The following is a 25,567-nucleotide window of genomic DNA, read 5'->3' on the forward strand; positions in this document are numbered from 1 at the left end:
TTTGTTTTAAAAAAAAATTTAACTTTTCACACACAACATTCCAATACTTGACGGTGCCGAAAATATAGCAGGTACTCAACAAATAAATGAGTGAATAAATTAATGAATTAGTGAATTGCACAACTTGGATCTTATTTTTTTGTTTGACATTCCCCAAACTCCTATTCATTCCCAAAGGACAAACCAAACAGCACATTTAAAGGACTTCAGCAATTTTCAGAAGCCAAATTTTAAAAATTCTTTAAACAGTAGTAACATCACTGGAACAAGAACATGACCTTCCAAGAGAACTGCTTGGAAAGAAACATCTACTTAGAAATATATAATTTATGGAATGTATGTTAACTGATAGACTCACCAAATTTGGTCATGTTTTAGTAATCAAAATGTGATTTTAGACCATATTCTGATCATGTCAAACAACCCACAATTTACAATATATACTATTTTTCAGCTCTCATCTAGGAAAAGTTATTTAATACAGTTGAACAAAATGATGTACCCATATATGCAAGAGCAATACGTAATACAATCTGGAAAAATGGTTAAAAATATAGATTTATTGCATTTTGTCATTCTTAATAGAACCTCACAAGCAATCATTCAAAAGCTGCCACTAAAAGCAGGTATTTTGTTGGTAGCTAATAATCAATACTCAAATCAATTCAGTGAACTAAATAATCTATACTCAGAACCAGCAAAAATATCTATTATTTATATATTATAAAGGTTACTAAAAGTTCCCATCCTCAGGGAATTCTAAATCTACTGTTTCCCATACTTCAAAAGAGTATATGCATAAAAAATTTTACACATTTTTTAAAATACTTAAATTGCATAGTAATATTTTTGAATTATCATCATTTAGAAAATGAAATTCATCATAAATTTCTTCACCTCCAGTATAGTTCACTATTTTTGCTTCACAACTTGCTTCATATTTAGTCTATTGCTTTTGAATGTTGAAGCAAATTAAATTTTACCTTATAAATTCCTACTAAGCACTTTCAAAACTGCTTTCAAGTATTTAATCCATTTCCTATGAAATAATCAGTTCCCATTTCTTGGGGAGAAGCAATAAAATATGGATAGAATTTTTTTCTATCAAAACATACCCAACTAGTCGGATGTAAAATGGTGGAGTAGGAAGTTGTACAAATCGTACACCCTCCACCAGGAAAATTAATGAGCCAGAAAAAGAAACTAGAATTAACTAGACAGTTACTCTAGAACAAGATTGGACACTCAGAATAATCACAGGAGTGTTGGACGAAGGAATATTTTGCTGAGTTTTCGTGCTTTTATTAGAACACACACAAGCCAGCAACCATTGACATTTCTTGGGCCCACAGAGGCTGGTGCAGAAACAAGCAGGTAGGGTTCCAGAAGTGGCAGGTGCCAGCGTGGGACAGAGGAAACCCCATCCTCCAAAAAGCTGGGGATATACAGTGAGGTCAATCAATCAGGTCCTTGAAAAACCAGCTTCAGTTTTGGCTTTGCCAGCAGCAGCTGTTTCCAGATTCCCACTCATATCTATCTGAAGAATCTGAAGAGGCAGCACACCTTTTTTTTCCTAATTCAAACTTTGTTTCAAATTTAAAAAATAAAACAACAGAAAAAAGGCAGCCTGAATGCATTATGGAAGCATTACTTCAGAAAAGTTCTGTCCGGGCACTTTTATTTCATCTAAACCTAAAAACAAATATTCCTCCAGTGTTCAGAAAGACACAAAGATTAACGCAGATTGGTCTTTTTGTTAATAAATAGAGAAAAAAATTTTTGACCATTTTTGACCTTTAGCATTAATATAATACTTTCCTTGCTTCTGTCCCAAAAATATTACAATATTGCTGTTCTGCTCCAAAAATATTACAATATTGTTAACCATAGTCTATAAGTCACATCAGTTTTATTTTCTTGATGTTTCACCATATTCTTAACACCTTGTAATAGAACATTCCTGTATTTATTTCATTAACCACAATCCTTTTTTTATATTGCTCTTTTTTTGCTTGTCCTCCCTCCCTTCCTTTCCTTTTTTTTTCTTTTTACTTGGATCCCTGAGGAAAAGTCAAAAACAGGTGGTCCTCCTGAAAAAGTAAAAATGAGAAATTCCTGAGAAGTAGGAGAACTACACTTCCACAATGATCACAATATAATACACAGAATGTCTAGTTTTTAATCAAAAAAATTACAAATCATACAAGGAGATAGAAACACATGGCCCAGTCACAGGAAGAAAGGATTTGACAGAAATTATACCAGAGAAAACTCAGTCACTGGAATTAATAATCAAAGACCTTAAATCTAATCTCTTAAATAGTATCAATGAGCTCAAAGAAAACATGGACAAACTAGAAGAAATTTAGAAAACTATATATGGAAAAAAGAGAATTCAATAAAACAGAAAGCATAAAGCAGAACCAAATACTATTTCAACAGTTGAAAAGTACAATGAATAAAGTGAAAACTTCAACAGATGGGTTTAAGAGCAGACTGGCACAGGCAGAAGAAAAGATAGGAAACTTGAAGAAAAAAATGACTGAAATTATCCAGTCTGAGGAACAGAAAGGAAAAATAAGAACAATGAACAGAACCTGAAGAACCTGTTGCACACCATCAAGCATACCAACATACGTAAACTAGGAGTCCCAGAAGGAAAAGAGAAGGGACAGAAAATCATTTGAAGAAATAATGGACCAAAACTTCCCAAATCTGAAGACATGAACACAGAAACCTAAGAATCTCAACAAACTCCAAGGAGGATAAATTCAAAGGGATCCACAGACAAGACACCTTACAGTTAAACTGTCAAAACCCAAATATAAAAAGAAACTCTTAAAAACTGCAAGAGAAGTAATGTGTCAACTACAAAGGATCCTTAGTAAGATTAACATCAGAAACCATGAAGGGAGAGTAACTTTCAAAGTGCTGAAAGAAAAAAAAAACCTGTCAAACAAGAATACTATATCAGGAAAAACTGTCCTTCAAAAATTAGGATGAAATTAAGATACTTCCATATAAACAAAAGCTGAAGGAGTTCATTACCAGTAAATCTGCCTTATAAAAATGCTAAAGGGAGTCCTTCAAGTTGAAAAGAAAGGGCACTAGAAAATAACCTGAAACTGAATGAAGAAATAAAGACCTGCAGACTAAGTAGACTATATGGGTAAATATAAATGCCAGTAATACTGCAATTTTCAGTTGTAACACCATTATTTTTGTTTCTTACATAGTTTAAAACACAAATTGATTTTTAAAAACATTGTAAACTTACACTATGGAGTACACAATGCATAAATATGTAATTTGTGATAACAACATAAAGGAGGGGGAAAGAAGGATATAGGAGTTGAATATGTTCAGGCTATTAAAGTTAGAGGTTATCAATTTAAAAAATAAAGTTTAACACATTTCAGAGGTTAAAGGTAATCATCATGCTAGTCAAAAAAATCTAAAAAATCTGCACAAAAGAAAATGAGAAGTGATTTGAAACAGTTCACTGAAAATAATACCTAAACAAAAGAGAAGATAGCAATGGTGAAAGGAAGGACAAAAAAAGTATATGACATAACAAAAAAATTGGTGAATTGTTGCCATTTCAACAATTACTTTAATTGAAAATGGACTAAACTCTCTAATCAAAAGGCAGAGACCGGCAGAATAAAGTATAATCCAAGTATGTGCTGTGTGTAAGAGACTCTTAGATCCAAAGATACAAATAGATTGAAAGTGAAAAGATGGAAAAATATATATACCACACAAATAGCAACCAAAAGAGAGCTAGGGTGGCTATACTAACATCAGACAAAAGAGACTTTAAGTAAGTAACTGGTACAAGAGATAAAGGAGGGTCAATTCAACAAGACCTAACAATTATAAACACATATGTACCTAACAACAGAATCCTCTAATATATGAAGCAAACATTGACAGAATTAAAGGTTATTTTTACTGTATATTTTTACTATATTTTTACAGTTCTAAAATAGTTGGAGATTTCAGTACACCACTTTCAATAACGACAAACCAACTAGACATTAGATAAGAAAGAGAGGACTTGAGCAACACTATAAACCAACTAGATTTAACAAGCATATATTGAACATTTCATCCATCTACAACAGAATACATATTCTTCACAAATAAACACTGGTGACTCTCCAGAAAAGACTATCTATTAGGGCACAATACAAGTCTAAATAAATTTTAAATAATAATATCAAACAAATATCTTTCCCAAACAAATGGAATGAAGCTAGAAATCAGTAAGAGAAGGAAAACTGGAAAATTTACAAATAGGTGAAAATTAAACCTCATGCCCTTAAATGATGTATAGATTAAAAAGAAATCAAAAGAGAAATCAGAAAATATGTAAAGATTAATGAAAATGAAAACACAACAGAGCAAAACTTAAGGCAGTTCTCAGAGGGAAATTTATAGCTAAAAATATCTATATGAAAAAAACAAGATCACAAATAGCCTAACTTCACATTTTAACGAACCAGAAAAAGAAAAGCAAAGTAAATCCAGTATTAGCGAAAGAAAGGAAATAATTAAGATTAGAGTGGAGAAAAATGAAATAAATTAGAAAACTGACAGAATCAGCAAAACTAAAAACTGGTTCTTTGAAAGAAAAAAAAAAACAACAATAGAACTGGCAAACCCTTAGCCAGTCTGACAAATTAAAAAGAAAAAACAAAAACACAAATAACTAAAATTAGGAGTGAGAAAAGTGACACCATTACTGACCTTCCAGATAAAAAAGAATTAAAGGGGAATACTATGAACAATAGTATGCTAACAAATTAGATAATTTAGGTGATATGGACAAATTCCTAGAAACAAATTATCAAAACTAAATCAAAAAGAAAGAGTCTCAACAGATTTATATCAAGAAATTGGAACCTTAATCAAAACAACCCATCAAAGCACAGAACCAGATGGCTTCACTAGTAAATACCAAGCATTCAAAGAATTAACACCAATCCTTCCCAATAGCTTCTAAAAATTGAACAGGAAGAAGCACTAAAAAAATTAATTTATCCTATGAAACCAGCAATAGAATGATACCAAAGCCAGATAAAAGTAGCACAAGAAAATTAGAGACCAATTTCCCTTATGAATACATATATAAAAATCCTTTAGCTTGCAAGCAAACTAAATCCACCAGCACATTAAAAGTATTATAACCCATGACCAAGGAATGCAATGGTGATTCAATTTATTCAAGGAAAGCAAGAGTGGTTCAACATATGAAAATCAATCAACATAATAAACCATATTAATAGAACAAAGGAAAAAAAAACACCATCATCTCAACAAAGAAATGGCATTTCACAAAATCTATCATCCTTTCTTAATAAAAGCACTCAGAAAACCAGAAATAAAAAGGAATTTTCTCAACATGATAAAGTCCACTCATGAAAAACACACAGCTAATATCATACTCAATGGTGAAAGACTGAAAGATTTTCCCTAAGATCAAGAAGAAGATGAGGATGCCCATTTTCGCCACTGCTATTAAACATGATACTAGAAGTTAGCCAAAGCAATTAGGTAAGAAAAAGGAAATAAAAGGTATATAAATTAATGCTCACTTCTTCAGCACATATACTAAAATTGGAATGATACAGAGATAAGCATGGCCCCAGCACGAGGATGACAAATTCATGAAGCATTCCATACTTTTGCATGATTTTTCTGTAAACCTACAGTTTTCTAATTAAAATAAAGAGAAGGGGATAAAAGGATCCAAACTTAAAAGGAAGAAGTCAAACCATCTCAATTCACAGATGACATGAACCTAAGAATAGAAAATCTAAAGGAATCCACAAGAAACCTACTAAAGCTAAAATAAATGAATTAATAAACTTCAGCAAAATTTTAGGGTATAAAATCAACTTGCAAATATCAATTGCACTTAGATACACTAGCTTTGGAGGCTCCAAAGACAAAATTAAGAAAACAATTTACAATAGCATATAAAAGGATAAATGAGTTTAGATAATGGAAAGCTGAGGGTTAAATTGTGCAGAATTGATAAAAAGGATGTTTGTTAATCTTTGGAAATGAATAAAAAAGGTGAAAGTCAACATAATGTTTTTAACTAGCAGTACTATTATGTGGGTATGAAAGTGGTATAAAAGGGAAAAGTCTAAGGGTTATGTATATCACTAAAAATAAAGCTAAAAAATATAACATGTCATTGTATAGCATAGTAAAACCACACATGAAATAAGAGTATGGGTAAAATTGTATATATAACACCATTTTTCTTTGAAGCTGAACAACTGTATGTTAATACTACAAAATGTTAATATCAGACAAAAAAAAATTATGCTAAGTTAAAGAAACCAGACACAAAGTCCTACATATTTTTTTATTCCATTTAAATAAAATGTAAATATAAATCAATTTGTAAAGATGAAATTAAATCAGTGGCTATGTAGGACTGGGGAAGGACTGCTAAGGGGTATGGAGTTTTTCTTTTTGGAGTAATGAAATTGGTCTAAAATTTTTTATAGTGATAAATGCAAAACATTTTGATTATACTAAAAGCCATTGATTATTTACTATGGATAGATCATATGGTACATGAATATAGCCCCCCCAAAAAACTGCTAAATAAATGAATGAATGTGCAAGAATAATAAGGGATAATAAGAATAAGATAATAATAAGAAGAAGAATAACAAGCCAGATATAGCAGCTTTGTACAGCAGGGGAATCAGAGAGAGACTGAGAGGCGATATATTTTCTTGTTTGCTTGCTTGTTTTTTACTATTACTATTGATGAAATAATGGAAATGCTCTAATAATAATGATTGAAGTGATGAATGCAAAACTATGTGATTATACCACACACCAATGATTGCACATTTTGGATGAACTGCATGCTTTATTAACATGTATCAATAAAATTGATTAAAAAAAAAAAGGAAAATCTAGGAAGAATTTTAACCAAGGAGGTGAAAGATATTATGATGGTTTGATGCTATATAAACCCCAGAAACGTATGTTCTTAAAGCTAAACCATTTCTATAAGCATAAAACTATTATTAAGTAGGGCCTTTTGATTAGGTTACTTCAGCTAAGGTGTGGCCCAGCACGTCACACCTTAGCTGAAATAACCTCCTCTTACTGGAGTCCCTTATAAAAGAATGAAGTTCAGAAGAAGCAAGAGAGAAAGCCACAAAACCAAGAAGCTCAAGTAATGAAACCCAGAAGAAAAGGAAGAGACCAGCAGATGCCGTGTGCCTTGCTATGTGACGGAGGAGTCCAGGATCACAAACAGCCAGTCTTCAGGGGAAAAGCACCACTTGTGATGCCTTGATTTGGTATTTTTCTCAACCTTGGAACTTAAGCTTGTAAGCCAATAAACCCCATTGTAAAAACCAATCCATTTCTGGTATACTGTTTTCAGCAGCATAGAAGACTTAAACTGAAATGTACACAGAAAATGACAGAACTTCTGAAATAAAGAAGACCTATATAGTAAGGCTCCTGTGTTCATGGATTAGAAGACTAATATTGTTAAGATGTCAATACTACAAAAGCAGTCTACAGACTCAACATAATGCCTATGAAAATTCCAGGAGCTTTTTACAGAACTGGAAAAGCCAAACCTAAAATTTATATAGAATGACAAGGAGCCCCCAAGAGTCTAAATAATTTTCAAAGAGCAGAACAAAATTGGAGGACTCACAATCCCTAATTTCAAAACTTACTACAAAGCTACAGTAATCCAAACAGTCTGGGTAAACATATTAGACCAATGGAATAGGACTGAAAGTCTAGAAATAAACCTACTCATCTATGGCCAACTGATTTTCAACAAGGGTGGCAAGTACATGTAACAGGCAAAGAATGATCTCTTCAAGAAAGGGTGATGGGAAAACTGGAAATCCTCATGCAAAAGAAACTGGGTATGTTTTACCATATATAAAAATTAACTCAAAATGGAATATGAACATAAACGTAAGAGCTAAAACCATAACACTATTGGAAGATAACACAGGGGCAAGCCTTCATGACCTTGGATTCAGCAGTGGATTCTTATATGACACCAAAAGCATAAGCAATAAAAGAAACGAGATAAATTCTACTTCATCAAAATTTAAAACTTTTGTGCATCATAGGACATTATCAAGAAAGTGAAAAGACAACCTACAGAATAGGAGAAAATAGTTGTAAATCAAATATTTGATAAAGGCTTCATATTCAGAACATATAAAGAACTCTTACACCTCAACAAATACCCAACTAAAATATGGGCAAACATGAATGTATTAATTTTACTTAACTTGACTGTAAAAGTGTGGAAGTAGACAGAATTGATGGTAACACATACTGAGTAGCAGCTGGCTTATAAGTGGGATTGTGGCTGAAAAGGGTCATCTAGGAATATAAATATGAATTGAAAGAAAGCTAGAGGGAAGCAGATGTGGCTCAAGTGATGGGGCTTCCACTGACCACGAGGCTCCAGGTTCAGTTCCCAGTGCCTCCTGCAGAAGGCAAGTTGGTGCAACAAGATGATACAACAAAAAAGACAAAAGAGGAAAGGCAAAGAGAGACACAACAAACCAGGGAGCTGAGGTGGCTCAGGTGACTGAACACCTCTCTTCCACACAGGTCCTGGATTCAGTTCCTCATGCCTCCTAAAGAGAAGATGAGCAGACAAAGACAGCACACAGCACATGGACCCAGAGAGCAGACAGTGACCCCAAACAATGGGGAGGGGGGGTAATAAATAAAACAAATCTTAAAAAAAAAAAAAAAAAAGCTGGAGAATAATCTAAGGACTGAATAGCACAGTGAACCCAGAGGTGGATGAAAATTGTGTTTAATAGTACAAATGCAAGAATGCCATTCTGTGAACTAGAAAAGATGTACGTTGTTATTGCAGGGTGGTAGGAATATGGAGAAGCATGGAAAAAATACAATTAATGTAACCTATGAACTATAGTTAACAGCAATACTGTAATATTCTTCCATCAATACCAGAGATGCACTGTGTTAGTAACAGGGGGCTATGGAAAAAATATGCCAAATGTACACTATGGACCAGAATTAGTGGTAATAGTCTGATGACATCATGTCATAATCTGTAACAAATGTTCCAAAATGATGTGGTATGTTGGTAAAGGGGTGTTGTATGGGAATTCCACACATAAGTTCAAACTTCTGTAATAAAAATATATTTATAGATATGAGAAAACAAGTTGAACACACGTTTTTCCAAAGAGGATATATAAATGGCAAGTAAGCACTTGAAAAGATGCTCAGCATATTAGCCCTTAGGGAAATACAAATCAAAACTAAATGAGATACCACTTCACACCCACTAGGAAAGCTACTATTTAAAAAATGGTAAATAAGTAAAGGGGCACAGAAAAACTGGAACCTTATGTACTGCCGGTGAAGCCACTGTGGAAAGTAGTATGGCAATTCCTCTAAATGTTAAACATATAATTACCATATGACCCAGTGTGGCACTTTGAGATTATTTTATGAATCCCCAAAAGATAAAGACTGTTTGCAAACTAATCTATTCCTCTGATTGTGATACCATTTGAATGCATTAATTCAGTTGAGGGGCTTTTTGGTACTTGGTAAGATCGATTTAGGGCTTTTAATTGGACTAGTCAGTTAGGCATGATTCAAGTTCAGTCTCCACCCTCTTGCTGTGGGGCTGATATAACCCGATATACGGACAGACACAGGAAAAGGAAGCCACCACGTTTGATCCTGCCATGTAAGAAAGAAGACCCACTTAAGCACAAAGTCCCAAGAAGCTGGGCTCACAGAGTGGCTCAAGAGGAAACCAGCCCTGCTATATACCTCATAGCTTACAGCTAAACTTGGAAAGAAAGCAGAACAGCCAAGACTTGCATTGGAGGCCGGGAAAGAGAAAAGACTGTGCCTGGTTGCCCTCAGCTGAGCTCAAATCTCGACAGAGATCTGTGACCATCTTTCTTCAATATGTGGCAATTGACTTCGGTGAGAAAGCATCTCTGACTTTTGGACTTTTGATGGCCTTGGAAATGTAAGCTCTTACCCCAAATAAATCCCCTTTATAAAAGCCAACCTATTTCTGGTACTCTGCATCAGCAGCCCTTTGGCAAACTAAAACACCCAGTAATTCCATTACTGGGTAAATCCTCACAGAAATTAAGAAGAGGGATTCAAACCAACACTCGTACACTAATGTTCATAGTAACATTATTTACAATAGCCAATGGTGGAAACAACCCAAATGTCCTTCAACAAATGAATGGATAAACAAAATGTGCTATATACACACAATGGAATATTAGGCCATAAGAAGGAATGAAATTCTGAGACATGTCGCAACATAGATGAACCTTGAAGACATACGAGTAACATAAGGACAAATACTACATGATTTCACATGTGTGAAATAACTAGAAATACCAAATTCGTAGTAATAGAAAGTAGATTAGAAGTATTCAGGGGATGGTGGGGGAAGGAAATTGTTGTTTGGTGAGTATAAAACATTTATAAAATTTTAGAATTTTTAAATAAAAGTAATTTTTAAAAAATCAACTCGGTACAAAAGAACTCAACTGAAGATTAAAAAAAAATAACCAACAGACAACTGAAATTTAGTTTAAATCAGGGAACATAAAATACTATAAAGTTCAGAAAAATTAAAATGTACTCAACCTCTAAAGTATATCCTTATTATAGAATAGAGGCAACAGAAGACAGACCAGATATAGAAAAAGAGAAAAAGAAACCAATGAGGGAAACTGAGAAAAAGAAAAGGCAAGAGAAAAATGATCACATGCACATTGCTTCTAAGTGTCTATGAGATTGCAGACACTCTCATTTAGTCTCATAAAGTTCTAACATGTCTATAGGAAAATCAATCACATTACTTTATAACTTCCTCATATGTTAAACCCAGAGCTGATAACATAGATTCTAATGGTTCCTTTTGCACACTTAGAAAAGGGAGATGTGGGAAGTGGACTTAGCCCAATGGATAGGGCATCCATCTACCACATGGGAGGTCCGCGGTTCAAACCCGGGGCCTCCTTGACCCGTGTGGAGCTGGCTCCCGCACAGTGCTGATGCACGCAAGGAGTGCCCTGCCACACAGGGGTGTCCCCTGCGTAGGGGTGTCCCCCGCATAGGGGAGCCCCACAAGCAAGGAGTGCACTCCATAAGGAGAGCCGCCCAGTGAGAAAGAAAGTTCAGCCCACCCAGGAATGGCACTGCACACAGGGAGAGTTGATGCAGCAAGATAACGCAACAAAAAGAGACACAGATTCCCGTGCCACTGACAACAACAGAAGTGGACAAAAGAACATGCAGCAAATGAACACAGAGAACGGACAACTGGGGGGTGGGGTGGGGAGGGGAGAGAAACAAAAATAAATCTTTAAAAAAAAAAGGGAGATGTGACAAGACAGATGTTTAAATATGTATGCTTTCAAAGAGAAACATCTGTTTCTACTCTAACAAATTTTCAACTTTGATAAAAATTTATAAATACATGTTGCAAATCTAACACACTAATACGTATTGATACTTCCACATGAACATACTACATAATTGAGGATTAAATGTTTATCATCCTCCTTTTTTTCTCTGTAGAAATACTAACCTAATTTCAGTAATCATTCCACTAATTTAATTAGGCCAACATAAAACCCTTATGGACTGGAATTCTAATTTTTCTTTCTTTCTAACCTGTAGCTTTGAAGTAACGGGGTTCTCTATACTTATTTTTATTTAAAGTCATTCAGAAAAAAAATCTAAAGAAAAAAATTCACATATCTAGATATATTAACAGGGTAAAACCTACTAAATGAAAATGGTTACTGTGAAAAGGCAAAAGATGGAGATAACCAGAAAATGGTTTAAAATGTTTAAAGAAAGCTGATATTACTACAATTATCCCAAACTGTATTCACCCATATAAATTCACTGTTCATTAAAAGGAAAGCATCCATTCACATCATGACATACCTGAAACACATAAGTAGACTTGATTAAGATAACTTTAATGCTATATACAACAATAAGGGTGATACAGAAGAGTAGATACTGTATGAGTATGATATATTAAGTTTAAAAACAAGCAAAATTAATCTGTGGTATCAACATAGCGGCTCCCTTAGTGGAAGAAGTAGTGCCTGGAAAGAAACAGAATGGGGGATTCTAGAGGGTTGCAACTTCCTGAGTCTTGATCTCAGTCTGGTTATCAAATGTGTTCAATTTGTCAAAATTCACTAAATTATACATTTAAGATCTTTTTTTGGAACTCTATTATTCTTCAAAGATTTTTTTAAACATTTACAGCTCTATTACTATACTAAGTATTTTAGCAGTAATGAGAGTCTCTGATATATCTATAGTTTTCAAGACTTGCTACATTCCCACTGTCATACAAATTTAACATGAATCCTAAAATTCTAAATCATTATTCCTCCCTCAGTAAAATGTTTCATGCCTTTACTCGTACCTGTATCTCTTGATTTAACCTTATTTTACCCATGTATTAATTAGAAACAATGCTCCCACCTTCTTTATTTTTCCAGTTCACACTGATCTCTCCCTTTTCTCATCCTTTTTGCTGCTTTTTTGGCCATAAAAGTAAGAACACCATAAAAACTACTTATTTCTAAGTATGTGCCAAAAATTATAATAAATATAAACTCCTCTTCAAGTAAGAGTTATTCCCAATAGAGATGAGGAAACATAGTAAGAAAAGGCAACTTTATAACTCTAAAGTCATAATTTTAAGAAGCAGGGTTAAGATTCAAACCCAGATCTGTCTGACCGTAAAACTCAATCTCTTAGCTTGGCAGACTGTCTCTGTATTATGCATTTAGCACCTTATTAGATGCTATTTTGTCAATATTAGTCATATTTTGTACCTTACTACCTATCTTCATATAATCCCACTATCTGTATTATATACATATATACCAACTCTATTCCATGTCACACCTCACCTACCTTGAACTATGCTATGGAGGCAACTGCCTATCTAGAAAACAACCAGGATGCAAAAGTAAGCACTCCAAAAATGACACTAAAAATTCAAATTCGATATCATCTATAACTTTATTCACAAAAGGTCATATACATTACTAACAACGGGAATCCTTAAAACCTGACAGTCACAACCTATTTATATTTATTTCACAAATAATACTAACAAGCCCAGTTATCAAGTTTCCATCCTATAACACAATAAAAGTGAAAACAAAAATAAAGGTCTGCTAACTATAAGAACAACAATTGCAAAGTAAAATAAATGAAACAATGAAGCAGCACACAAGATTCAAAAGGAAGAGTAATCCAGTGGTACTAAGGAAGGAAAAAACTGTCCTCCTACCTACCACAAAAACAAATATTAAGAATGATGATCCTAGCCAAAGAGAAAAAGTTAAAATACAGTTGGTATATTCTTAAGAAAAGAAGGAAAACTGTAAAAATTCTAGAAATAATTTTCTCCCAAATGGTTAAAATTTACATTTTGGAGCTCGGCTAATAGTTTGCTTCCTGAGAGTTTCAAATCAACACTCCTACAATACACAGAATACTCCTTTAGTCACTTTCCTCATCAGTTATATAGGGATAATACATATTTTCTAAGTAAGTAGGATGACTAAATTAGCTTTTTATCACAGTCCCTGACATACAATATGGTCAAAAATGTGGTAGCTATTGCTGCTGCTATTCCTTATAATCAAAGACCATGTCTTAAATATCTAGCAACCAAAACAATTCTGGACACATAATGGTGCTCAATAAACATTTAGTTATTGGCCTATATGACAAGAGGAAAAGGTTAAGAACCTCTCTCTAATAGCATGTGGCTGGCCAACCTGATTGCACCTATCACTTATTATCTACAAATACTTACCAAATAAAAGAATGAAAGAATTGTTTCACGGAAAGAACTAGGACCAACCAGTGAAATTTAATCTTTTATTAGATATTTGACTAAACAAAAATCCTTTGTTAAACAAAGAAATCAACAGCCTTGAATAAGCAAGCTACCCATCAATGGAAGGTTTGAGTAGATGATGGCACCTGTCAGATAGTGTAGAGAAGATTCCTGCTTTGAATGGAAGAGCACATAAAATTATTCTAAACTACTGTCCAAATATGCATTATGTAAATATAGCATTTCATATACACACGTACTGTTCCCCAAATCCACTCTTATTCAGGTACACCAGATGAACATTTAGTGGTACTATATTTGTTCTAAAGATAATTATACTTTTTCTCTGTGGTACTTTTACAATGCAGAAACAATTATTCATATATGTGAAAAAATTTTTCTAGGACTAAATAAAGTCTAAATTTTTAAAAATAAAACAAAGCCAACTATTAGAAAGAGACAATAGCATAGTAAAAGACAGCTGTCATAGTTTATCCATCTCTTAACCATGATTTTATTTCCTTTTGAACAACCAGCATCTTTTTAAATAAATTCTTACATTTTTCTAGTAAAACAAATAGTATATATTTATGTAACAATGTTGAAACCTGAGCACATAATACTGAATTCTACCATGAAGAAGAAGAAAACTGCTCTTTTCAGGTTTTTATTAAAATACACAAAGTGATTTCAAGATTTTTTTAAGGCTATGCTAATCTAAAACCTAACCAAAAAAAAGTTCTTAACTCTGATATGAGTTATTCTTATGACATAAAAAAACCTCATAAGAATTAATCAAACCTGCTCTGTACCAAGTTATGATAGAAATTATAGCCTACAGTAATAAAACCACAAGCTATTCTAAATAAACAAGGTGGGAAATGACTATTTATATTCAGACATCCTATTATCGTGATTTTATACTATAATACAGGACAGATATGCTTTAAAATTTCTTAAATACAATGCATGTGCTGAATACAAAGTTGCATAATATTCAACTTGCTACCCAATCACACACAGAGAAACTGCCATATAACTAAGTATTAGAGATCACAGCTCACCTACCTCAAAATGTGTTTCCAACACTGGAGTCATCTCACGCTTCCTGTAATTCTATTCCTCTCAGAATTATTTTTTCCTTGGGTCGGGGGTTGGGGGGGGTTGTAGTGGTGGTGGTGTGGTAACGTTAGGGAGTGCATCACACAGAATTGAGAGTGAAAAAAAGGGGTAATTAAAAGTTTTAGTACATGAGGGATGAACACTAAGCATGGAAATAATTAGCAATACTATTTTAAGATGTGATTTTTCAAAATATGAAAATCCTGATAAAAATATCTATTTGTACACGTCTTTTATTTGGCAAGCTGCTCCTTCTTAGTAATTTAAAAGTAAATTACTTGGCAATCTTCTTTGTTTACAACTTCTGTGCCTCTTCACTCTTTATTCATTATAAGAAATATATGAATTTACACTGGATTCAGAGCAAGATTACTAAAATCTCTACTAAAGGTAATTCAATAATTGTTTTGCTGCTCTAATACAGCAATAATTTCCCAAATACAGTTTATCCTTTTACCTAACCATTAAAGGGCCAGGCAGAGTATCTAATTTGGCAATGAAACATTCGTTTCCTTAATATCAAATATTCTATCTCACTGCCAGGTCACATGTTTAAATTTTGGAATCAGAAAATATCATCATCTTAGTATGGAGAATAACAAAAATACTATCTATCTACCTATACTCTTTATTTATCCAGACTGTATACAACTAGAAATAAATTTGGGAACAAATTTACAAAGCCCTTGGAACATCCATACTACCCTCCATTAATAGCATTAACGAAGGAGAGAAGAGACAGATACTATACAATAATGGAAGAAGAAAACAATTTCTGCTCGGGTTTTGAACGGAGTCAGGCATTTATATTCACAACACTCACTTTATACTCACAACACAAAAATGATTACTTCACAATTATCTGTCCAGTCCAGCACTACTTTCAAAAGTCAGAAGAGCCCAAGTTTGAAATATAATTAGGTCCTCAATAATCAAGTGATTTATATCCAAAAAAAAAAACCTGAACTTTTCTCAACACTATTCGCAAGTACTGAATAATATCTTAGATCACAAAATTAAGTTATTGCTTCTTTAAAAACTGACTCAGAACTCTATTCAAATGCTACCCTCTTATTCAAAGGTCTTAAGAGTGTTATCTTTTCTATGAGGTCTTACCTAGGTCATTCTTTACTCCCCCCTCCGTTTTTTTTCTGAATTCCTCCAGCATTTTTATTCCCTTATTAAGATAATTGGTAGGTACTTTACATACTACTTTCTTATAAATGTCATCATTACCAGATAGATACATTGCTCAGTTTACCTAGTTAGACTATTTTTTAAAAGGCATTTTAAGAACATACTTCTCTATTCTTTCAATCCTATTAATTTGGACACATGAATGTTAAATTTAGACAGTTTTTACATAATTATTTTCTATTTAATTGGGCATGTGCATAATTTTATAATTACATTGTTGAGGCAGAATTTTTAAGTAGTCATTCAGTTTTAACCTAGCCACACTAACAAAAAAGCACAGATAATACAAAACAATGGATGATCCAAAAAGCCTTAACAGTCAACTCTCAATTATCCATATGTGGCTTAACAAAATATTTTAGACTATTGTACTTTCTTCCACTATTATAACAGCATTTGCTTAGTAAATAAAAATTAATGCTAATAATTGAAAGAAAGCTTAAAGAAAAGGTACAGTAATCTGCTGGCAGTGAAAGAACATAAAATCTTCCCAAGCCACATATAAATATGATATTTAAGTTAAATATGTATGACTCCCATTGTTATTTACCTTTTCAAGGTAAACTGAGAGTAGACTGTATATAGCTTGGTGATAGTCAGAGATACAGATACACAGAGATACATGCAAACCATTCACTCACCTAACTGTGTTTTTCACAGCCCTATTTTCAGTAGCCTGAGACCTGGGAGGGGGAGGAGGCAGCAAGTCACTGCAAAGGATCACTTAAAAGGAAACTGAGAGTTGACTGTAATTTACATTTAAAGTGCTATGAAATACCACCACTCTTACATGTATTCATTACTGTTTATGGGAATACTTTTCACAGTGATTTAATAAGGCTATAAAAAGCTTTCTCTTTAACCTTTCAATGTTCCAGAAATATGGTATCAGTAAATCAAAAGGTAGAAAGTGAAAGCTCTACAAATATTATGCATTGTAGAGATGAAGCAACTAGAGCCCAGAAAGGTTTAGCATGCCTAGGTCATCCTAGGCAGCCCCTCTACCTAACTTTTCCTTTCTTCCACTATGTCTTCCACATTCTTATGAGAAGTTCTTGAGGAATGAACCATGTCCCCACAAAAGGCATGTTCAGGTTCCAACCACTGGTCCTGTGGGAATGAACCCATTTGTAAATAGAACCTTTGAAGATGTTACTAGTTAAGATATGCCCAAACTGGGGGTGAGCCTTAATTCAATAAGGCTAAAGACCATATAACCAAAGAAAATTGGACACAGAGCACAGGCAGAAGATAGAAGTCAATGGGACCAGAAAAGAAAGGAGAATGTGTACTGCCACATGACAGAATACCAAGACCAAGGATCTCTGGCTGCCAGCCCCAGAACGCCCCAATCTTCTGGGAGAAAGCATTGCCTTGCTGACACCCCAATTTTAGGCTTTTTCTGGCCTCAAAACCGTGAACCAATGAATTCTCTGTTGTTTAAGCCAACCCATTGTATAGTCTTTGTTTCAGCAGCTGGGGACCTAAAACAAAAGTCAGTCCCTTTGTGATTCACTCTCTTCTCTGTTCCTCATACAGTTTGATTATTTTATTTATTGTTCTGTATTGCAATCACTTCTTTATGTCTTTCCAGTAAACTCCTTAAAGGAGTAGCAATTTTCTCATTTTATTCCTTGAGCACCTAATTCAGCATCTGGTTTTAAAATAGGCATCCAGTCAGTGTTTGTTTTGTCTACCTGAAGGGAACAATTAAACAAAAGGCATCATCTAACTAGAAGAAAACAGAAAACAAAAAGCTAATATTCAAATCTGCCTCATTCAGATAACCTTTCTACTCTTCTAAGTGTTAAACATCAATTAAGACATCAAGGGAAACGGACTTGGCCCAGTGGTTAGGGCGCCCGTCTACCACAGGGGAGGTCCGCGGTTCAAACCCCGGGCCTCCTTGACCCGTGTGGAGCTGGCCCATGAGCAGTGCTGATGCGCGCAAGGAGTGCCCTGCCATGCAGGGGTGTCCCCCGCGTAGGGGAGCCCCATGCGCAAGGAGTGCACCCGTAAGGAGAGCCGCCCAGCGCGAAAGAAAGTGCAGTCTGCCCAGGAATGGCGCTGCACACACTTCCCGTGCCCCTGACAACAACAGAAGCAAGACAACAGAAACGGACAAAGAAACGAGATGCAGCAAATAGACACAGAGAACAGACAACCAGGGGAGGGGGGAGGAGTTAAATTAAATAAATAAATCTTAAAAAAAAAAAAAAAGAATCAAGTTTTTTTCCCTCATTAACAGAAAAGAGCTGAATAATCAAAATTTCAAAACTAATATGTTTAATAAATTATATTCTGATTATGAATGTGAATACAAATTTGTCCATGTTCTGAGAATTTACTTTAAACAAAATAAGTAAACTATATTAGAAGGGTAAGTTACTCAGTATCAGGAAGAAATGGACTAATAGAATAATTTTTAAAAAGGTCCATCCTAGCAGTAGAAGTGGCTAAGGAAAGCAAATGTGTTTCAAAACAGATGTGGGCATGGAAAATAGAACAGTGATATCAATAGCAAATTTCAGGGACTTTCACAAATTAGGTAGAGTAGCTGTCTGAACAAAACTGAAAGCAACATTTACCAATAAGTTGACTATACAATCATTACAGTGAAGTTCCTAAACTAGGTCAAAATGCTCTGATCAACGTTTTTTGTTTTTTTTTTAATTTATTTCTCTCCCCTTCTTTTTCCTCCCCCAGTTGTCTGCTCTCTCTGTTCACTGTGTTCTTCTGTGACCCGCTTCCATCCTTATCAGCGACACCGGGAATCTGTGTTTCGCGTCATCTTGTTGTGTCAGCTCTCCACGTGTGCGGCACCATTCTTGGGCAGGCTGCACTTTCTTTCGTGCTGACCAGCTCTCCTTATGGGGCGCACTCCTTGTGCTTGGGGCTTCCCTATGTGGGGGACGCCCCTGTGTGAGACGGTACTCCTTGTGCACATCAGCACTGTGCATGGGCCAGCTCCAGACGGGTCAAGGACGCCCAGGGTTTGAACCACGGACCACCCATGTGGTTGGCAGACGCCCCATCCATTGGGCCAAGTCCGCTTCCCTGATCAACATTTTTTAACTGAGGCATACTATGTATAAGCCAGGGTACTAACACTGTGTTTCAGTACAAGGACCAAATACCAAGTTTTAGTACCAAAACCAAAGAAAACTCTCCTGGACCTCAATGTTGCAAGGTAAGCCAAGTCATCATTAGTATTATTAAGATATTTTCTGAAATCAGGGAGAAAAATTCTAAAGTTCTAAAAGATATCACATTTTATCGTAACTATATAACACATTGTTTTGGGCATAAATTGAATTTACTGGTATTTGCACAAACTACTTTTTTACAGTTATTATATTAGAAAAATTTATATAGACTATATCCAATTAGTACAAAAGCATGTCTCAAGAAAAAAAGCTTCAGTACCACAATTCCTTATTAACATGTTTATATTATGTAAAACAATCACTTGAAAAATATTAAATGTGATTTAAAGAATTCTGATTTCACATTACAGGAGGGCAACTAACATTTATTTAACAACACTCACAAGCATGAGGTCCTATGTTGAGGATTTTATTAATAATTAAGCACTAGCTCATTTACTTCTGGCATTCTTAATAACCCCTTGAAGTTGTTATTTCTTCTTTTTGAGATGGAAAATAAGGGTTAAGCAAGGTCAAATAACATGCACCAAATCACTCAACTATTAAGCACCACAGCTAAGATTACAACCTAGAACTTGTCAATACAAATTGATGGCTCCTTTAGGGATAATGACTACAGCTTCCATTTGCTATTGAACTATGTTAGATATCTAAACAATGAATTTCTCAAAGATCACATAAAAGCAACAGAATGAGAGCAAATGAAAAAATTGTGGTTGCCCAAGCTTTATCTTTTTACATATTGTAATCTGATCCACAAACTGCTGTCCTTTAGCTACAATCCAAACTGCTCATTTCTCAAATTATTACTAAAGTTTTATTTCGCATGAACTTTCATGTTAGGTTCACAAGCCTTCTCTTAACAATGGAATGTTTGTCAGAGTAACAGTTTGTTTAAACAATAGTGTCAATATATAATGAATCTAATTCAGATTACTTTTTAAATCCTAAACTTCCTTAAGATTTAGGAATACAATCCTCATACAACCTCTCTCTTAACTGTATATTGCTTCTGCCATCAGTTTCAATCAGCTGTGCTTATTTTATGACAAACTGAAGCAAATTTTGTCAGGGCAAGTAGAAATTGCATTTTCTACACAGTTTGTATTATCTGAAAACACCTATGGACATATTAGGAGTTTACTAAATGTGTATATATAGCATTTTAAATAGTAAATATACAGAATTATCTGTGTACTTAAGTGAAATTACAGTAAACCAACTGCATAAATCAAACTTGTCCATAATTTTATACCATAATTTTGTGGAACCATAATCTTGTACAAATCCAGCACCAACGAGAGAAATCACATCATCCTACAGCACAACTTTTTTTTTTTAACCTATTTTCAGCACCACATCCAAGCAGGTTTTTATTGCACAAATTAGACACAAGATCTATTTAAAAAGTGCTCTCTGCACTCCCATCTAAAAAAATATATGCTCAGAGATAAATTAAATCACTAATAAACTCCATCTGGTACAGGACTGAATTGCCCAAATCTTCACTTCGTAGAAATTATGTTCATTTTGTTAGGAAGTTTACAAGGAAATCTTTTCCTATTCATATGTGTGTTATACATCATATATAGTCGTTTCCAAACTGTTGTACAAAAGTCAAAAATTTTACATCTTCTACATTAATTCTCAAAATCTATCTGCTGAAAAACACGTTCTGATTTAATGCATTGGTGATCTAATTAATCACCATTTCTATTATTTAAACCCTACTATATTGTATTTTAGAAACTCCTCTGCCTGTGGAGGATATGTTTACAAAAAGCTATGTCTCTGAATTTTCAGAAAATATCATTACAGAAACGTACTCTTGTAGTTCAAAGAAACTAGTCTTACAGTTTATAAGAGTAATCTTACACTGATATACAAAATAAAATTAAAGAGAATGTACTATTCTTTAAATACCGAGATGAGCCGCAACAATGAGCCCACGTTTAACAAATTCGGTAAATAGCAATAATTATGTCAAGTACAAGAAGTTAAAAAAACAAAGTTTTGACTTCATATAGAATGTTTACAACGGCTTTTTTTTTTTTTAACTTCCTAAGGTGTTTTTTCAGATTTCAAAAAGGAAAGTGATTCTGTATGGCTGCATCAGGTTACACTCAGGTACAGTCGGTGTGAAATATGACTTCGTCAGAATCAGTACACCAAATAGTTTATTTACCGTGGAAGAGAAAAGAAAAAGCGTGTATATTACTACAAAATCTCCAACGAAATACTGTCGAATAAATTGCAGAGTACGACTCATAGAAGAAACACTGGCTCGTAGCAGGATTCGGCCCTTAAAAATATGACCAGGGTTTACCCACTTCAGAAGGTGTAAACAAACCCATCTCCACTGCAGAAGGTCAACAATGAACCTGCAGCAGGATAAAGGGGCAGTCTTTGCCGACTACAGTCCCAGCGGCCCGAGAAAAGAAAGCAAGAGAATACAGTTTACACACTGAGCAGCGAAGACCAGTTCTAGGTCTCACTACCGAAGTTATCAACACTGCCGGGTCCCGCGGCGCGCTGGGCAAAGTGAAAAGCAATCACGCAGTTAGCAAGCATCGAGCAGGTCCAGCTTGTGCTCCGAGGGGCGGGGAGGGCAGGATGTGGTCGCTCTTCCCTCAGACATCCTCTTGCAACCTAAATAACAGCCTCTACCTCCCCTTGGCCGCCCCCAGGATTCAGCTGTACGAGCTCCGCGATAAGTGTAAAACGCTCTGGGGGAGTTCACGGAATCCAGAGGGTCGCGGGCCCCGCCAAGTCTCGCCTGGTACGCCCCGCAGCTCCCCAAGGCCGGGGGGCGGGCAGGAGGCGAGGGAAGAGGCACCGAGAAGAGAGAGGGGGACGGGTCCGACGAGGCGGCTCCGGGCTCGGTTCCGGCGGGCAGGCAGGCGGGGCTCCGACTGTGCCCCCGCACCCGCCGGTCCCGTGCGGGGCCTGTCCCTGCCCTTGCCCCGGCCCCAGCCCCCGATCCCGGCCCCTCCCCAACAGCACGCTCTCACCCGCGCCCGCGGCGCCCCGTGTTACCTCGGGTCAAATCCAGAGGGACGTTCTCCTCGCCGCTGTCATTCCGCCCTGCGCGAAACACAGACACATAGCCTCAATTAGGATTCACTCGCAGGCCAGCGGCGACAGCCCTGGATCCAGCCAGCGCCCCGGCTCGCGCTCCCACCCAGGCCCAGGGGAAGGCAAGTGCCAGAGGGGGCTGGCGCCGAGCAGTGAGGGGTGAGGGCTGCAGCAAGCTTACCTCGTATTCGGAGGTTCTTAAGCGAGCGGCCGCGGCCGACCGCCGCCATATTGACGGGTTTCAGTCACAACACCGGAAACCTCGCCCAATCGCGCGAGAACCCCTTCCCCTCCCCGCGCGCCGCTCCCGCTCGGGCGGCATCTCCCCCGCCCACTCCCCTGCGACGCTTCTCGGGGCGACTGGCGGTCCGGGTTCTCGGCGGAGCTCGCGGCGCCCACCCGGACAAGGAAGGCGCGGTGGTGGGCCCGGCACTACGAGGGCGCGTCTACCGACTGGGGCCATTTCCCACGAGGGCAATCCCATTGATGCCCGTCTGCCGCGTGGAGAATACTCCGGCCGCGGAGGAAACCGTACTGTCTGAACTGGGACGAGCAGGGGTGGAGGAGGCCGGGATGGGCCGGCTGGCCACCTGCTGAAAGCATCCTGCCGAATTCTGCTTGCCTGCAAGCCTAGGACAGGCTCTCGCCTCCTTATTTTTATCACAAACGCTGCGCAGTTTTAGCCTCACTTCAGTCCCTCCCGACAGTCACTTTGCTCCAGCCAAGTTAACATATAAAGTTTGTTTTCCACTTTCCCTCTGACCACAGTGCTAAGCAGCCTTGCCCTTGATCTTCAAAACCACGCTCAGGGCTTCTCCAAGTGGAAGTGATTGGATGGAGGTTTTGTTTTTGACCGCCTGACGCAGGGCGGGAGGCAGTGGCGAAGAAGCCGAGAGTGGAGGGCGGTGGTCCGGGTCGGAGGGATTGTTCCCGGGCGCGCGCTAGCGCCAGGAGGCCGGAGGAGGTGTTTCCTCTCTTCCTGCAATCGAGCAGAAAGGCTGCCGAGGGGTGTGTCCGGCTTTTCTGTAGCTCCTGAGGCTGTGACTACTGTAGATGTGGATTCATATTTTTATACATCAACCTACGATTTATTAACTGTAGGCTTATTTAAGTCTAGACACTGCTTCAGTTACCTAATATAACTCACCCCATAACCCCGCAACTTTCTCTTAAACTGAATTCACTTAAAAGATAGGCATTTTCTTGTCTCCTATGCCTCAACTCTTTGTCTTTCTACTCCATGAGATTGGAAGTTGATTGACAGAGGAAATGTTGCCTTAACCACCTCTTTTCCCAGCTCAGAGCATGTGTTCAATAAATACATGTTAGTTGAGTAAAAGCCCTAGATTGCTTCCTTGTTCCTTTTAAAAGCAATGTTGGAAATATGTATTGAGGTTGTTTATAATAGTGGAAAATAGGAAACACATGACCAAATGTAGGAGATTGGTTATGTAAATTTTGACAGCCATTAAAAATGATACAGATCTAGAAGGAAATACTGTTCATGATATTAAATCAAGTAAGAGGTTACAAATATAAGTTAAATTCCTGTTTTTTTATAAACGTTTAAAAAACGTATAAAATAAGCATATTTTATAACATTCAATTCTATGTATGAGTATTAAAAAGCCTGAGAAATTCTGCAAAATGTTACCCTCAGTTGTGGAATTACACATGCGTGTTTAGTTCCTGTTTTCTTAGCTCCACTTTTGAAGTATTCTATTATTAATATAACATTTGTAAAATAAAAGATTTTAAAAGAAAAAGCGTGGAATAAAATCATCAGGAAAATAAAATAGGATTCATGCTTCCTTAGGATAATACCCTTTGTCTACATATTCCAAGCCTGTATTCAGATATCTGTAGTTGATATGCACTTGGATTTCAGGATGCAAACATAATTACCATACCTTAAAGAAATGTCTCCTGACATTACCAGTAGTAGTTTTAATAACAGCAAACCTGTTCCCTAATTATTCTAGTTACTGCCTAAGGCCAAAATCATAAAACTTGAGATCTGGCCAGAACATTAAAAATTTTGTATTTCTTCCCTCCAGGCTTTACGTTTCACCAATTTAGAAAATGGATCCCTCTGCATGGAAATTTTACCAGATTCCTACAATTGTTCTAATTTTCAATCAGTCCTTTTTTATCCTTTTTATATCTTTTAATATGTATTTTAAATTAACATTCATTTTCTTTTTCAGTCTTATGTAAAAGTGGAGTACAGCTGATCAACTTTTTAATTAAAGTACTTGAGGTACATTAGAGTCTGAATCCAATAGTTTTTTTAACTTTATAACTGTATGTTCTTATTTATTCAATTACTCCTTTGTGCTTTTACACCATCTCTTCCAGCAGAAAAATATCATCTTTCTTCAATCTTACATTGAAGCTAATTTTTCCTGTTAACCATTTCAGTCATTTGAGTGGCTAAGTTCTTCACATTCCCAAAGTGAATACCATTTCTAGTAAAAAAGAACAGATTTTTAGTATTTGCAACTAGAAAGCAGGAGTTTAGCAGCCCTGTCTCTTTTAGGAAGAAATATAATTCACAATATTATATTTGCTTTTTGAACAATAGCACTACATTATTGATTTTAGTCAGTTTGTTATTTGTTAACACCCCTAAGTTATTTTCTATTACAGCCAAGTTAGCCATTCCTCTTTGTGAAACTGTTTTTCTTATTTATTTTAGCCCACATTATGTCTTGCTTATTTTGTTTGCTTCTTACTACTTCTCCAATTTTCCTAGTCATTTTGATTCTAATCTGGTCATTGAGAATGTTACTTCCTCTTCTTAGATTTCATTTCCCAACTAGGTTTCATTTGCAGTATCAATGAATGTTTTTCTCATAGTATTAGTCATTGATTAAAAAAAAAATGTCATATGAAATTGGGCCCAGGATCATATCTCTGAAAGATAAACTGCTTGATTCTGAAGATATGATTACTACTGATAATTACTCTCTGGGTTTAGACTCTATTCTGTTGGGCACAGCTAATAATTCTAGTTTATATACCATATTATATCAGTTTCAGATGCAGTTGTAATGTTGAACAGAAACAAAAGCCT

General features: G+C 36.0%; 1 protein-coding gene and 1 pseudogene across 4 annotated transcripts in view; one reads left to right on the top strand and one right to left on the bottom strand.

Moving 5' to 3' along the window:
• Positions 1-23,292, bottom strand: part of RICTOR (RPTOR independent companion of MTOR complex 2) — a 156,433-nt gene extending 133,141 nt beyond the window's left edge. For all 4 annotated transcript variants that reach the window (XM_058308178.2, XM_058308164.2, XM_058308169.2 and 1 more), the window contains exons 1-2: positions 22,673-23,292; positions 22,453-22,500 (exon numbers count right to left, since the gene is read on the bottom strand). In XM_058308178.2, coding sequence (XP_058164161.1) covers positions 22,453-22,500; positions 22,673-22,721 — 97 coding nt within the window. In that variant the 5' untranslated portion in view covers positions 22,722-23,292. The remainder of the gene's footprint in view (positions 1-22,452; positions 22,501-22,672) is intronic.
• Positions 5,593-5,692, top strand: LOC111761421 (U6 spliceosomal RNA; annotated as a pseudogene).
• Positions 23,293-25,567: the final 2,275 nt, after the last annotated feature.

Source organism: Dasypus novemcinctus, chromosome 2 (assembly GCF_030445035.2).
Source record: "Dasypus novemcinctus isolate mDasNov1 chromosome 2, mDasNov1.1.hap2, whole genome shotgun sequence".
In the NCBI taxonomy this organism is placed as follows: domain Eukaryota; kingdom Metazoa; phylum Chordata; class Mammalia; order Cingulata; family Dasypodidae; genus Dasypus; species Dasypus novemcinctus.